Source organism: Schistocerca piceifrons, chromosome 6 (assembly GCF_021461385.2).
Source record: "Schistocerca piceifrons isolate TAMUIC-IGC-003096 chromosome 6, iqSchPice1.1, whole genome shotgun sequence".
NCBI lineage: Eukaryota > Metazoa > Arthropoda > Insecta > Orthoptera > Acrididae > Schistocerca > Schistocerca piceifrons.
In genome coordinates this window covers 94,015,435-94,031,187 of record NC_060143.1, presented here as the reverse complement: position 1 = coordinate 94,031,187, position 15,753 = coordinate 94,015,435, and the positions used below count along the sequence as shown (strand labels likewise).

General features: G+C 39.6%; 2 protein-coding genes across 3 annotated transcripts in view; one reads left to right on the top strand and one right to left on the bottom strand.

Moving 5' to 3' along the window:
• The window catches only part of LOC124803079 (transforming growth factor beta regulator 1-like), an 81,874-nt gene extending 75,502 nt beyond the window's left edge, over positions 1-6,372 (bottom strand). Inside the window, exons 1-2 of the mRNA XM_047264209.1 lie at positions 6,164-6,372; positions 5,958-6,069 (exon numbers count right to left, since the gene is read on the bottom strand). Of these exons, the coding sequence (XP_047120165.1) occupies positions 5,958-6,069; positions 6,164-6,292 (241 nt within the window). The 5' untranslated portion in view covers positions 6,293-6,372. The remainder of the gene's footprint in view (positions 1-5,957; positions 6,070-6,163) is intronic.
• A 261-nt stretch (positions 6,373-6,633) lies between these two features.
• Positions 6,634-15,753, top strand: part of LOC124803078 (glycosylphosphatidylinositol anchor attachment 1 protein) — an 86,748-nt gene continuing 77,628 nt past the window's right edge. The window contains exons 1-5 of one of the 2 annotated variants that reach the window (XM_047264208.1): positions 6,637-6,799; positions 6,891-7,078; positions 14,681-14,898; positions 15,012-15,171; positions 15,518-15,672. In XM_047264208.1, the coding sequence (XP_047120164.1) occupies positions 6,937-7,078; positions 14,681-14,898; positions 15,012-15,171; positions 15,518-15,672 (675 nt within the window). In that variant the 5' untranslated portion in view covers positions 6,637-6,799; positions 6,891-6,936. Of the gene's footprint in view, positions 7,079-14,680; positions 14,899-15,011; positions 15,172-15,517; positions 15,673-15,753 lie in introns of both variants that reach the window. The other variant, XM_047264207.1, reaches the window with a different exon arrangement.

Genomic DNA, 15,753 nt, shown 5'->3' with positions numbered 1-15,753 from the left:
GGATATACTTTAAATCAATGGAATAAAAAGGAGGCAATGGGAAAGAAACATATGTAGACAGTGGCCTTAGAGGGAGTATGAAGGCTTAATTATAAAAGAGACAGAGTGGATAAAAGGATTTAGAGTGTTCTTTGTTAAAAGAGGACAAATCTGTTTGCACACCAAAATTTATGGTGAGGCAGGTGAAAAGAGGACAGAGATGATTGGACCCCATGTTTCTGTCACACTCTTTTAAAGAGAAACATATTCACCTTTTTTGATATTCAGGCAGGAGCATTTTTCCACTAATATGATAAAATGTTTGAGAACGAAGACAGGCAGAGAATAAAATCATCCAAAAAAGGCTTAATGATCCACTAAGGAGTCAAGGAAAGCAGGAAAGAGGCTGAAACTACAAAAGGCAGCAAGCAAGGAAGGAAGAAGAGAAACAAGTATGCTATTCACCTAGGCAGTTTTAGTTCACAGAAGTCCCTCTAAGGTATAATAAATTATTTTTCAAACCTCAAAGCTGATTTGCTCAGTTTGTGTACTTATAAAATATTCCCCTTGTACATTTTTGTCTAGTGCATGAATCTTCTAACAATTTTCAGTGGATACTCTACTTATGGTGATCAACAACATACACCAGAATTTATGCTGAAGACAGAAAACTTCTTAAGTTATGAATTTTAATGGATGCAAATGTGATACAAAAGAGATTAAGGAATTCCAGTTATTATAAAACAATTTTCACAAGGGAGTGACTTCATGAGCTTAGCAAATGTTCTATCTATGTATTATAGATACAAAACCCAATCAGAATAAAAGCAAAATGTTCATTACTTGTTGGGTTATTTCTCCACACAAAAAACTGCACGGAACTATCTCTTGCATTTTGTGAGGAACAAGAATTAGAATGTACCCTAACTTCACTGTGCAACAGATAACTGTATTTACTCCTTATAGAACTTACTGTGGGCAGTATCTACTACTCCAGTGAAGAGTGCCTTCACAGAAATGCTAACTTCATGTTTTGTATTATTTTATACTTGGAAACAGCACTTTAATACAATAATGTAATTTCATTCACTATGTTGCAGTGTATATGCTAAGTCCTTCTCTTGTAATACTGATTTATATTTGGCTGCTGGGGGTATATCTTTAAACTTTTCTTAAAAATGGCATTCCAGTTGACTGTATTCTTCTTTTGTCTTTCTCAGTTAATGTCCAGGATTTTCTTCCATATATTATAAGAGGGATGGCCCTTACATTTTTAACTTTGAATCCTTCCTTGTCTTGTCATCTAGTGCTCTGTGTATTGTCACACACATCATCTGAAGCTTATTAATTTATTAGTGGTGTCATTTTCATATTCATACATAATATCAAAACCTGGAAATTTTAGTGATTTCGATAATCATAAAACTGTAAGACAGTTGCCTATTGACATAAATGCAGATCACGGTGTTATTGTACCTGTATATGACAGTCTGAGCAGAAAGGAGGATATGAAGGGTATGTAAACAAAATGCTTATATAACGGCTCACATTGCAGTGGTGCCAGTTGAGTCTACCAATAGACTGGGTTTCACTAGGCACGACCTGCACCTCAATAGGTATGGGAAGGGGAGCCAGCAAAACTTACAGGTGACAGGGTAGTGGGCAGTGGTGGGATCACTCATGGGAAAATTCCTGTAGTAACTGGTGGTACAGCTGCACCTTTTTTTTAAAATTGAAGTCAGCTGATAGGTATCCCTGATTGAAGGAAGTCCCTCTAACAAAGGAATCACCTTCAAGGGAAGTCAGGTATCCCCATAGTGAAGGAACCAGCATATTTCAGTGGTGGGCAGTGGTGGGATCACACATGGGAAAATTCCTGTAGTAATTGGTGGTACAGCTGCACCTTTTTTTTAGATTGAAGTCAGCTTATAGGTATACCTGCTTGAAGGAAGTCCCTCTAACAAAGGAATCACATTCAATGGAAGTCAGGTATCCCAGTAGTGAAGCAAGCAGCATATTTTATCAGAATATAAGAGGTATTAGAGATAAAGTTAGTGAACTGCCTACAGACATTGATTCTGACATTGCTGGTGTATTGGAGCATCACTTAAACAATTTGACAATTCAGAGGCTTCTTTTACCAGGATACAGATTAATCCATAGATGCATCATGGCACTGCACTGAATAGGTATTTGAATGTCGTGCAGGGGCAGTTGAATTTAGTGAAACTTATCTTCTAATTGTTGTTATTTATACGTCCACTAACTCTGGCTCAAGCTAGAGAGTGTTCCTGGTTCACTTTAGAGGAAGTACCAAAAATTTGTTATATGTGGGGACTTCAATATTAATTTTTTATGCGATTCTGCAAAAAAAGAAAAGGTGGGTGTGTATGTTGGAAGATCTCCTAAATTAATATGATCTGATGCAGACTATGTGTGTGTGTGTGTGTGTGTGTGGTTTTTTTTTTTCTCCCAAACCAGGGTGTAGGGGAACAGAAGCACAGCCATAGGCAATATTTTTATTCATTCTTCATTATTAGATGGATATTCTGTTAGTAACAGGGTGAATGGCCTTTCAGACCATGATGCACAAAATTTAACACTAAAAGGCTTTTGTACTCAAACATATGTATATAATTACAAACTACGTACAAAAGCTAATCCAATGACAACAGAGAGTTTTTTAAAGGTTGTTAAGGAACAAGAGTGGCAGGACGTTTATAGTGACGATAACATAGATGACAAATATAACGCTTTTCTTAACACATTTCTCAGGATCTTGGAAAGTTGCTTTTCATTAGAACATTCTAAGCTGGGTACTAGCAGTGAAAGGCATTGTGAGTAGCTGACTAATGGAATAAGGATATCACATAGAACAAAGTGGGAATTACATCAAAATGTTAGAAGTAGTCACAATCAAGCTACAATAGCCCATTACAAGCAGTATTGCAAGGTGCTTAAAAATGTTGTTAGGAAGGCAAAGAGCATACGGTACACAAATAGAATAACTAATTCACAGGATAAAATTAAAACCATATGGTCAAACATGACAGAAGTGTGTGGTCAGCAGTACAAGGACGATAATATAAAGTCAGTTCATAGTAAAAATATCGCTGTTACTAATAAGTCAGATATTTAACAATCACTTTCCGAGCATTGCTGGTGAACTGAATAAAAACTTAGATTCTACTGGGTATCTTCAAATACTCCTCTGTGATACTGACAATAGTGGAGACTGAGTTAATAATTACATTGCTGAAGACTAAGGAGTCTCGTGGATATGATGTAGTACCTAGCGGAATACTGAAACAGTGTGCTGCACATGTTACCTCTGCACTTAGCCATATTTGTAATTTTTCCTTTAAGATTAGTTAGTTTCTTGAACGGTTAAAGTACTCAGTAGTAAAGCTGTTTTATAAAAAGGAAGAAAGGGATAATGTAGACAATTTTAAACCTCTCTATATACCATCAGTGTTTGCTAAGGTCATGAAAAGGCTGTGTATGCATGTATAATTGATCACTTTATTTCACATAATTTGCTATCAAATGTACAGTTCGGATTTAGAAGTGGTTTAACAACTGAAAATATTATATTATCTTTTCATTGTGGTGTACTGTATAAATTAAACAAAAGGTTTTGAGCATTATGCATCATTTTTTATTTAACTAATGCTTTTGACTGAGTTGATCACAAAATATTGCTCCAGAAGTTGGACCATTATGGAACACGGGGAGTAGCTCACAACTGGTTCACCTCTTACTTTAACAACAGACAGCACAGTGTTGAGAATGGCTGTGATGTGGGGTCTGAGTGGGACATGGTTAAATGCGAGGTGCCCAAGGGATCGGTGCTTGGGCCATTCCTGTTCTTTATTTACATAAATGATATGCCCTCTAGTATTACAGGTGATTCTAAAATATTTGTTTGCTAATGACACCAGTTTGGTAGTAAAGGATGTTGTGTACAATGTTTGCACTGTTTCAAATAGTGCAGTTCATGACATAAGTTCGTGGCATGTATAAAATAAACTAACGTTAAATCACAAGAAGACTCGGTTTTTACAGTTTCTAACATACAATTCAAAAAAAAATGAAACTTTAATTTCACAGAATGGGCATATGATTAGTGAAACTGAACAGTTCACATTTCTAGGTTTTCAGATAAATAGTAAACTGTCATGGAAAGCCCACATTCAGGGTCTTGTTCAAGGACTTAATGCAGCCATTTTTACTATTCGGTCAGTATCTGAGGTAAGTGATAATTCAACACGAAAAGCAGTCTACTTTGCTTATATTCATACGCTTATGATGTATGGTATTATATCTTGGGATAATTCTTCCCATTCTCAAAGGATTTTTCTGGCTCAGAAACAGGCGGTTCGGGCAATAGGTGATGTCAACTTGCGAAACTTTTGTTGCCCCCAGTTCATTAGTCTGGGTATTCTGACACTGGCCTCTCAATATATATATTCTTTACTGTCATTTCTTGTTAACAATATCAGCTTATTCCCAAGAATTAGCAGCTTTCATTCAGTTAATACTAGGCAGGAATCCAACCTGCATTTGGATTGCACTTCCTTGACTCTTCAGCAACCAATGTGCAGTATACTGCTGCATCCATTTTCAATAAGCTACCACAAGAGTTCAAAACTCTTAGCAGTAATACACTCGCTTTCAAATTGAAACTGAAGAGTGGGCACTCCTATTCTGTTGCAGAGTTCCTTGAAAAATTAAGCTGATTCCTGTATTATATTATTGATTGTGTTTACATAAACTTATGTATCTGTTATTATATTTATGTTGTCATTTCATGTACTGACACATCCATGACCTTGGAGATTTGCTTTTCAAAAAAGAAAAAGAAACAAGTATTATCATCTGCTTCTGTAGTATTAGGATTGAAGAGCTGGGTTGAAAAAAGGAAGGGAAAGCTATTCTTGGTAGAGCACTAACCCACTTTGACAGAGGAGCAGAATGAACCTGTGATGGCTGCAATAACATAAACAGTCATCAGCACCAGTAGTTGAAATGACTCAGGAAACCAATACAATCTAGCTCAGATTAAACAGCCCAGAACAATGCCTTAAAACTGTCACACCGAAGTGGTTTAAACTGTTACTATGGGAAAAATGTGTTTCAGGAGTTCACAGTAGTGCATGTGTACACCATAAATGTTTGAAACTTGAAAAGGTCTCTGGAACCATAGTGTTTCATTTGATTTAAGTACCTATGCCGGAATTTCAGGCAGGATCCCTCATTTTATTCAACAGTGAGGTCTTATTCCAGTAGAGTTCAATGGGAATCTGAATAAAGGAGGGAAGTGTGCTAGGGTAGTCCCTGCAGTTGTGCAAAGACACTGTGCCAGCATGGTATAGTGGTTAGCACATCGGTATGGTGAGCAGGAGACCTGGGTTCGAATCCTGACCTTGTTAAAAAAAAAAATTCATTATTACAAAGCCACAATTCCAGAGGTGGAGTAGGATCATCTGCTGGGTGAGCAGGAGACTTGCATTCCAACCCGGTCCTTGGTATAAATTTTTATTTATTGCCTCAGCTGCATATACATATCATAGATGTTTAAAACTCGAAAAGACATCTGAAACCACATAGTTTCAAGCAAGGAATAATACATCTATAAATGAAGCATTGCAACAACATCCGAAGAAAGAAAATGTACATTCTCGAAATTAAAACATTTCGTGTGCCTGCTGATGACCCAAAATCGTATCACGCAACTCTGTCATCTTTGTACTCACGCCACTATATCTAAAACAAACTTATTAATTCAAGATAGTACGTTATATGTGTAAGTAGAATGGAAATGACAAAGCCAATTTCCTCATCATGTTTTTATGATTTACAACGGGTCGCATCAACTTGAAGGGCACTTGCCATAAAGTAAGCGAGTCTCTAAAATCGAAACAAATCATCAGTACTTTTACTCAGTGATTCGACACAATCGTACGTAAACAACACACCTGCAATTGTCTGCAGATGATAAAGTTTCTTCAACAAAAATCTTCTTTCTTCCTTTCTAATTACGATCTGTTCCTGCATCTGGGAGACTTGGTCGCATAAGGCAGCATTTTCCTGCACATACGAGCATGGGCACGTAACTCCGACATAATCGTGACAACTAGGTGACGACCTTCACATAATGAAAAAATTAGAAGTATATACTTACAAACACTAAATCTTTTATTACTCTTTTAATAGCATTATACTTCTTTTTGTATTTCAAATTTGTTGCATCATTTGCCTCATTCGCGTTCGGAAAAGTTTTCCGTTTATTTGTGCCAAAGTGGTATTCCATTTCAGCGCCTCCCACACCTTAAACAACCGCGTCAACAACAATATTTACGTTTTTCACGTCAGGTATTGCCACTAGAGCGCTGATGTTCGTCGCCCATTGCTGCCAATCTAAAATGTCAAAGAAATATTTACATTTCAAAACAGTCGATTTTAATATACGAAAAAAATTTTCGTTTCTAGGGTTTCCAAAGGTAGTCAGAACTTTGGTGCAAAAACACTCATATTCCAGTGATTTAATTCTAATGAACCACTTTTCGCTATTACTGGTATTTTTAACAGACATCTATTGCAATAAATTACTTCGTATTGTAGTAGGCATGGAGCAGATATCTCTGCTATATGGTAGAATCTAGAATGGCAGTAGGCGTAACGGCATGGTCAAAGACAATCAAGAAAGAGATGTGCGAAACAGTCCGGGAAATTTAGATAATTGTGAAATGCGATGTCACAAGTTAAGAAAGCGCTGCATGGCGTGCTATCAATGTTAGATACAAGAGCGCAAACATAAGTAAATTCATAATATTTTATTCTGCAGTGTAAGGAACTATCTGTACAATATACCTCAGTGTTTATTGTGAACAGTGGATTACTGTTTACAGAACTTTCTGTGATAAAAATGAAGCACATATATCTTAAGTAAAAGAAATGGGCCTTCTTACGGATCCCGGGGTTGGACGGGGCAAGGTTGTAAAACTTTTAATAAAGCACCACGATAAGGTGTGTGCCTTATCATACATAGCTGGAGTTTTGTGGTTTGCAAGTCTGGCACATGACAATTTTAATGCAGGTATGTACTGGAGTTTTGTGTCACACAATTATAAAATTCCATTTCCTCACCCGTATGGGCGTGTTCAAGCAACTTGAGCTGCTTGGTCATACATACATACACGAGCAATAGTGCATTGTGATTATACAATACAGGCTTTCACATCCACAGCTACATCCTTAATGATATCAGGCCATGGTCTAAGGGACATTTTTATGGTTTTTCTCCTGCTACAGGAGCCATCACGAAACTGAATGTTGTAAGATGATACGGCAAACATAACACTGGTTTTTCTGTAGGTGATTTAACTAGTCAGCAACCAATTGTTTTCACCAACAGCATGACAAAATAACACTTCATGTTAAATTAAAAAGTAATAACTAATCTCCTACAGCAACAATTTTCATCAGCAATCATTTTCTTGAAAGAAAGAAAACCACGTGACTGCATTATGTATTTTTTTTTCCATTCTGTCAGAGCTGGGGGGGGGGGGGGGGAGAGAGAGAGAGAGAGAGAGAGAGAGAGAGAGAGAGAGAGAGAGAGAGGGGGGGGGGGGGAGGGGGGGGGGTCCTTCTTGGCCCCAGGGGTGAGTGTTCTTGTGTGTCAGTGTTGTTACAGCTACATAGACAATTATTGTTTGCATCAACATCCGTTTGCACCTCACAGTAAATAGGCGGGTACAGCTGTCAAAAGTGTTCTTTCAGTGTATGAGGTACCTGAAATCACACAGGAAATTCCTAGCATTAAACAGCCGGTTTCAGGCAAGAGTCAGCGTTTCTGCATGACAACACAGTTCCCTATTGAAACCTCTCTTGCAGTGGGGTCTGGTGGTGTAGTGGTAAAGTGCTTGCCTGGAATCTGAAAGGTCACGGGATCAAATCCCATTCAGATCACATATTTTTCAGTCTGTTTTTTGATCTATCCTCCACCTCTCCATGATTTTAGCAGTCACCAGAAATGACACATGGTTCAGATTCTACATAAAACTGTAGGTCTCGTTTACAAAGTTGAATAACAGTGGTACACTCGAGACATGCAAATCACCGAAATGGTGTCCAATTTGCAAGGCTGCACCCGACCATTGAGTGGCAAGAAATTATTATTATTTGCATTTGTCCATAACAGCAGCCATAACAGGCTGTGCACATTTCCATATTAAGCTCAGTGTACCGTTTTAACTGTATAGTGATCCATAAGCACACTTAAGACACAACAGTGTTCAGTAATTCAACGTTTCTTTACCCATGGGATCTTAAAATGATCATGTTACCATACTCCTGAAAACTTGATGTAAGTTGATTTTTTCCCCTAAATGCTACAGACCCCTAATTCTAGCATTATATTACTTCTGGCTTTTGTTCTCGTACCAGCAAAGCTCATACATGACGTCTCATTACCACCTTTCAGTTGTGTCTATACCGTCTGCTTGCTTCATCTTTTGCCCCAGACGCCTCACAAGTATAGTTCGAACGAAATAACTTTTAGATTGGTTGATGTAAGTGGAGAGAGTGTGTGTGTGTGTGTGTGTGTGTGTGTGTGTGTGTGTGTGTGTGTGTGTGTGGGGGGGGGGGGGGGGCTGTTTCCACTGTACGGGATTACTGGAAATTGTAGTTCCACATTTCGGCTGTGATCCAAGCCATCACCAGGTTATTGGTTCCCCATGCTTAAAGCTTATTTACTTACTTATGACTGTCACGTCACACATCACACACAGGAGCAGACAAAAACACAACTCAGCAAGGTGGCGCACTGGTTTAGGTTTTCTGTGATTTCCCTAAACCGCATCAGGCAAATGCTGGATGGTTCCTTTGAAAGGACACGGCTGACTTCCTCCTTAATCTGATGGGACCAATGACCTTGCAGTTTGGTCCCTCCCCCAAACCAACCAACCAACAAAACAGTACGAAAAATGTTTAATTGCAGAAATAACATGAAGCAAATGGGAATTAGAAGTTCTTGTATGGGGATTAACTAAATATACAGCAATAAAAAAAAAGTTACCCAAAAATGAACCAGATGACAACCTCTACCATCAATAAAACCACAATAATGAACAAATATGGGGGGGGGGGGGGGGGGAGGTATCAGAAATTTACCTTTACCCATGTGGTGAAAATGAAGTCCACGGTACTACAAACCCACACGTAACTCCAAAACCTGGTACAACCACAACTAACATAACTATTCTTAAAACCTAACCATACCAAAATAACAACAACACACTTCAACTGTAAACTACTAATCAAGAATTTCAGCTACCAACCTAAGCCACAGATCACACGAAACTGCTGCCAACATAAATCTAGGTACCCATATCGCAAAGAAAATGATGTGTGTAAATACACACACCCCTCACTTTTTACCGCAAATAAAAAAAAATGTATTTACCACCCAGTCAGCTGACAAATAAATCTAGTGTGGCATATCATTCACACACTAAAAAAAAGTAACCATTACTGAATAGGGGACCTGTGCTAATCAATCTTCAAGCATTGTGTCATTGCCACATGTGTATTGTATATGGAACCGGGAACCTAGAAACGACAGAGAGGCTTTGTTTCCACTGAAGCCCTCAGTGGTTCACAACCCCACAACAGGCTACAGCAGTCCACTCACCCCATCGCCACCCCCCACTGAACTCAGTGTTATTGTGTGGTTCGGCCCCCAGTGGACAGCCCCCCCCTGCCCCAGGGAACGTGTCGTACCAGACAAGTGTAACCCCAAATGTTTGCGTGGTAGAGTAATTATGCTGTATGCTTACGTGGAGACAGTGTTTACGCAGCAATCGCCGACATAGTGTAACTGAGGCGGAATAAGGGGAACCAGCCTGCATTCGCCAAGGCAGATGGAAATCCACCTTAAAAACCATCCACAAGCTGGCCGAGACACCGAACGTCGACAGTAATCCACTAGGTGGATTCGCACTGGGAACCGGCATGCCTTCCCACTTGGTAAGCAGCGTGTTAGAGCTCGCAGCTAGCCGGGTGGGCTCACTGCCACATGTACTCATCTCTGGTTTGAGAAGCAGTAACTTTGGTCGATTTCATAAATTCAACAGACTGCTTGCACTTCACACATTCTGCCACAAGGCTATATAACAGAGGAAATTTAATTCTAGCAGCCATATTGTCAGCCATAAGGGCAACTAATGGATGACTAGTAAATTTCACCGTATGATCCATACCTAGGACCAAATGAAAAATTAAATTTCAAACCATTAATAGAATGATAAACAAGCAATTCCAAAACTGAAAACAAATCAGTAGCTAATAACTCATGTCATTAAAATAACTCACTGATAAATAAATGAAAACAAGCTCCCAAAACACTGAGTTATTTTACTCACTGATGAACAAATGAAAACAAACTCCCATAACACTGAGTAACACACAGCACAAAATTCAGTGCCGCACTAACATCAGTCACAAACAATTTCGAAACACAAACGTCTCACACTAGAGAGCACCATTACTTACTCCATCTGCAAACGTGATCATCTTAAGAAACTGCACACAGTGACATTGTACAACATAGTTACATCATGGGTCAAAGCCAACAGGTGGTACTGCAATTTTTTGGCCCCTCTGCATGCAGTTCACAATTTTTTACAGAGTATAGATGTAGCTCTAGATGAAGAATGAGTATACCAGCCACAGTGGGGTGTCTTGTGTGGTCAGGTTTATGTACCTTTGAAAGCATGTAGAAGATGGGTGGCTGGTTACTGTATCCTCACAGAGAGAATTTTTGCCCTGCAACCCATGTTTCTTTGTAAAAGATACCAGCTGATTCCTCTACTGACTTCCCCTGTTCCTTTTCCTATTCCTTTACCATCCAGCACCCTGCTCATCACTGTCGGCGCTATCTCCCTGTTCACATTGCTTGTGGCCTTGCTGATTATGAACAATACCTTTCCTAATGACCGGCTGACTCCAAACCTACTACCCTCTTCCTGGTCACCATGGCCCACTAAACTCTCACCCACAATTACTTCTCCTCCGAAGGTATCACCTACAAACAAATCCTTAGTACAGCAAATGGCACCTGCGTGGCACTATCCTACACTAATCTATTCGTATGCCATGTAGAGGAATCCCTAACCCTCCAGAATCTCAAACCCCTCACCTGTTTCAGATTCATTGGTGATATCTGCATGGTGAGGGCCGAGGGTGAAGACACCCTATCAACTTTCCTCCGAACCTTAACATGCTCTGCTCCATTCATTTCACCTGCTCCTTGTCACCCAACAAGTACTTTCCTCGATGCCAACCTCCACTTCGATGATTGCTGCGTTAGTACCTCTGTCCTACCAGTCGCCAACAATACGTCCACTATGACAGATGTCACCCATTCCCCCCCCCCCCCCAAAAAGGGGGGAGGGGCAACCACCATCTATACAGCCCAGCTACATGTGGCCCTTGCATCTGTAGTGATGAGCAATCCCTCTCCTGCCCCTACCTTGTTCAGAAATATCTACTCTTCCCCACATACCCCCTGTGCAACGACATAGAAGCATCCCTCTTGTGTTTCACTAACATCTAGTCTAAATGAAGCAAATGAATCACATTCTCCATCAGACTTCCAACATCATCTCGCCATGCCTTAAAATGGGGAACATCCACTCCACCACTCCAACAGTGGTATTCCACTGCCCAACCAACCTACACCGTATCCTTTCCTGTTCCTATCTGACCCTTGCCTGCAACTCTTTGCCTCTGGGCTCATTCCGTGCAATAAAACTAGATACAAGGCCCTTCCCACGGCCTCGTATTCCAGTCCTGTCTTAGGCATCTCCCTACATCACCAAAGGCAGGGCTACCTCTGAATTCAACCATTTGATCTACCACACTGCCAATCTGATGCGAAAAGACAGCTGGACCACCCTGTTGATGAACACGCCACCTAACACACTGTACTTGACCCCAACAAATGCTTCACAGCCAGCGCCATCTGAATTCTTCCAACCAATAGCAGCTTTTCTTAATTACACAGATGTGAGCTCTTCCTGAAATGCGTCCTTCATTCGTATAGCCCTGCGGGCCTAAACCTTCAGTAGCCTCCAGGCCTGAGATATTACGTGGAGGCAAAATATTGTGTTGCAGCTCGATGAATGGGGTTCTCCCCACTCCCATAAAATCCTTCCTCCATGAAAGGTATTTTAGACACGGAGTCAGAAATGTCTTGCGGGACTGTTTTAAGCAGAAGAACAGCATTCCTCAAGGGAGTGTTTTAAGTTTATGGCGTTCACCATAGGGATAAACAGTATTACAGCTGTGGTGCATAGTCTTTTATGTGTTCCTTGTTAGTGTATGTCTTCTCCATCTTCTGTGCCTCCTCCAACCTCGCAGCAGCTACTCAACAGTTGTTAATGACAGTCAGGTATTTGACAGAATGAGCAAACACAAGTAGTTTTAAGTTCTCTTTGAAGAAAAGAGTTTGTACTTTTTTTTTTTTTTAATTGCTCCAAACTGGGGGATACTGTTCTCACTTTTAAGGAAAAAAGTGATATATCTGGGCTTCACTTTTTGTGAAAGACTAATGTTGCTGCCATACTTTAAAGAATTGAGATTATGATGCCTCAAGGCTTTAAACATTCTCAAATCTGCCAGTCAAAAGTCTTGGGAGCTGACATCATATCTGCACCAGTTTTGTATAGCCTTCATGCAAACCTGGCTTGACTGTTAATGCTAGATTTACGGGTCAGCAACCTTCATACCTCAAGATGCTGGATGTAGCTCACCACAAGTGTATTTGGCTGTCAACAGGGGATTCATGCATTATTCCGGTTTTGGGATTATTGCATTATTCCAGTTTCTAGCTTGTGTGCAGATGGTGATGAGCCTCCAATGTCTATTCAATATTTTCTGCAAGCATATAGGGCTCTGGCTGTTCCACAATCGCCAGCATTCACCTCCTTTGCCCGGCTGTCACTTTAATGTCGGTTCTATAATTTCCCTCAGGCAACGAGGCCATTTGAGATCTATATGAGGGACAGCCTTGAGTTACTACAGGTGGAGGACATAATGTTCAAAAACAGGGGTGGAGTATGGGATCCCCAAGGCTACTAAAGAGGACAGAGTTCCTTTTTGAAATTAATTAATTTTTTAAAATTAAATTTAATGAGATTTTAAATTGCCACCCAAATTTTATTAATGTTTACTTTGATGAGCCTAAGCAGGGAGACATTCTCAGCTGTTCCACCATGTTTCCGAATTTGTCCTTAGAATAGGCTCTTGGAGCAATTTTCCATTTATTATGTGGAATTGTTTGCTATTCCGTGTGCAGTGGAGCAAATGAGTTGGCATCATGGCAAGAAAGTCGAGGACAGTCTCCTTATATTGCAGAGGCAGGATACGGAAATAATTTTCTGCCAGATTTCAAGGCACGTAGGGATCCGGGGAAATGAACATTCTGATGTGACTGCCGAGGAGACTGTCCCTTCCACCCCCAGCTCAGTGTTCAGTCCCTCCCTTACAAGGATCAGAGTAGGACACATGGCTTTATCTGGGGTCCCAAGGAGCCACCAATGTGTCAGAGATGTTTAACACCGATTTCAGTACAGCATATTTTGATTTAGTGTGTTTTATATGATGACTTGAGGACAGATCTGGGTCTCCCACTGGCCTGCTGTATATTTTAACTGAAAATGAGGCTAGTGTGTGGTTCATGTTGTGAGGTATTACAGAATTCCTTCCCAAAATATTGGGTGAGAGATTTTAATACGCCGCTGAGTGGCTTGGTCACCCATTATTTCTAGAATCCTTTTCAAAGTATGTCCTGGTATTTTGTTCTTCATCTTATCTAGTTATTCTGTTGTATTTTATCAGCTTTTTATGATAAATGAATCTCAAAATGAAGTATTTTAAATTTTTGTTTGTTGAAACAACTAGGTCTTAAAATTTATCATAACTTTTTATTTTATCACCCGTATCTGTTTATTTCATGCAGGTTCACTGCTGGCCTCATTGTTTAGTGTCCTAAAACAGTCATCATCATCATCATCATTATTATTATTATTATTATTATTATTATTATTATTATTATTATTATTTGCTACTCCCTGACCTCCACCTGCCTATCCCTTTTCCTGCAACCACTCCAGCCCAACTAATGCCTTCCATTTAGCTAGCATAGTCCTTTCCCTTTCTCTACTTCTCTCCCTCTTTGCTCCCCCCACAGCTTCCTGTAACAGCGTCTTCCCCCATCCCTATTCTGCTGCTGTCCCTCCACCACTACACACCCCAGCCAAGATCACTTCTCACTTTAGACACAATCAGGCCAAGCCTTGCTGTCTTGAGATGACAGTGGTCATGTGTGTGTGTGTGTGTGTGTGTGTGTGTGTGTGTGTGTGTGTGCTCTTTTTTTCCATACTGCTGCTATTCCATCCCAGATTTTCAGTTGTTTAATATATTCATAGATATAGTTAAACAATATTTTGAGACAGCCTTAAAACTAAAAAGTTAAAAATAAATATGATAATGGAAAGTCTTTGGTAGACTATAAATAATGTAAGATAATGGCTCGATGAATAGTTCAAGCACTGACTTGTGGATAGTGATGCTAAATATTGAGATAGATTTGAGTGTTGTCAGTTCACTAAAATTTTGTTTTGTTCTTGCTGTAAAGGAACATATTTCTCAGAAAATGCATTACTTCCTGGATTGGTCAAGGGAGATTATGAAGAAAGACTTGTCGCTAGAGAGTACTTGAAAGAACTAGCTGATGAAGCTATAAGACATCCTGACAGTATTCCGTACTCTTGGCTGTTAGCAAAATTTGGACAGCTTAATCTTGAAACGTATACCCACAATTTTACTGTGCATTATCCTTTAATTCCTGGAACTGTAAGTATATTTATCTTTTTCCATGGTAGAAATATGCTAGAATGCTCTCACCATCTCGCTGCAAAGATATTTGTATGTAGAAGAGACACAATTACATCAATTGTCTGTTTCAGAAATACACAGGAAAGAATGTGTATGCTATATTACGAGCACCAAGAAGTGCTAGTACGGAAGCTTTGGTTTTGTCTACCCCCTATCGCCCACCTAAGAGTACAGAAGCTACAACCATGCCATCTGTTGCACTCATGTTGTCACTTGCCAAGTTTTTCAGGTGTAAGTAGCCTACACTGCTCATAATAAATATTTTTAATTTTGAGGAGGGAAATCCATGTTTGAAGATAATGTAATACACAAAAATGAAACATATTATCAGTAATTTGGCTGCAAAATGTCTACCATTAAGTTAAGTGAGTCCCTAAGTGGTTTTGACATCTTTATGAATATTATTCCTTAGAGTAATTAATTTATCCTGACTCGTAATAGTATGGATGGGGCAACTAAATAACCTGTCTTTGATAACATGGGTAAAAATCACTCTGCCCTTATATGTCAACCCATGTCTGACAATTTCAAAGAGTCTTCTTCAAATCAATAAAATGAAAGTCATATTTCTGTACAGGGCAGAAGTACTGGGCAAAGGATATCATCTTCTTAGTAACAGAACATGAACAACTTGGGGTGCAGGCATGGTTAGAAGCATATCACAGAACATCCTGTGGCCACCCAGGGGTTCTGGAACATGGGGACATGATGGGAAGGGCAGGTGCAATACAAGTAAGAGTAATTAAACATTTAAAATTGTTGTTATATTATACAACAAAGCAACCATTTTAAACACTTTTTGTATTGTTTTTA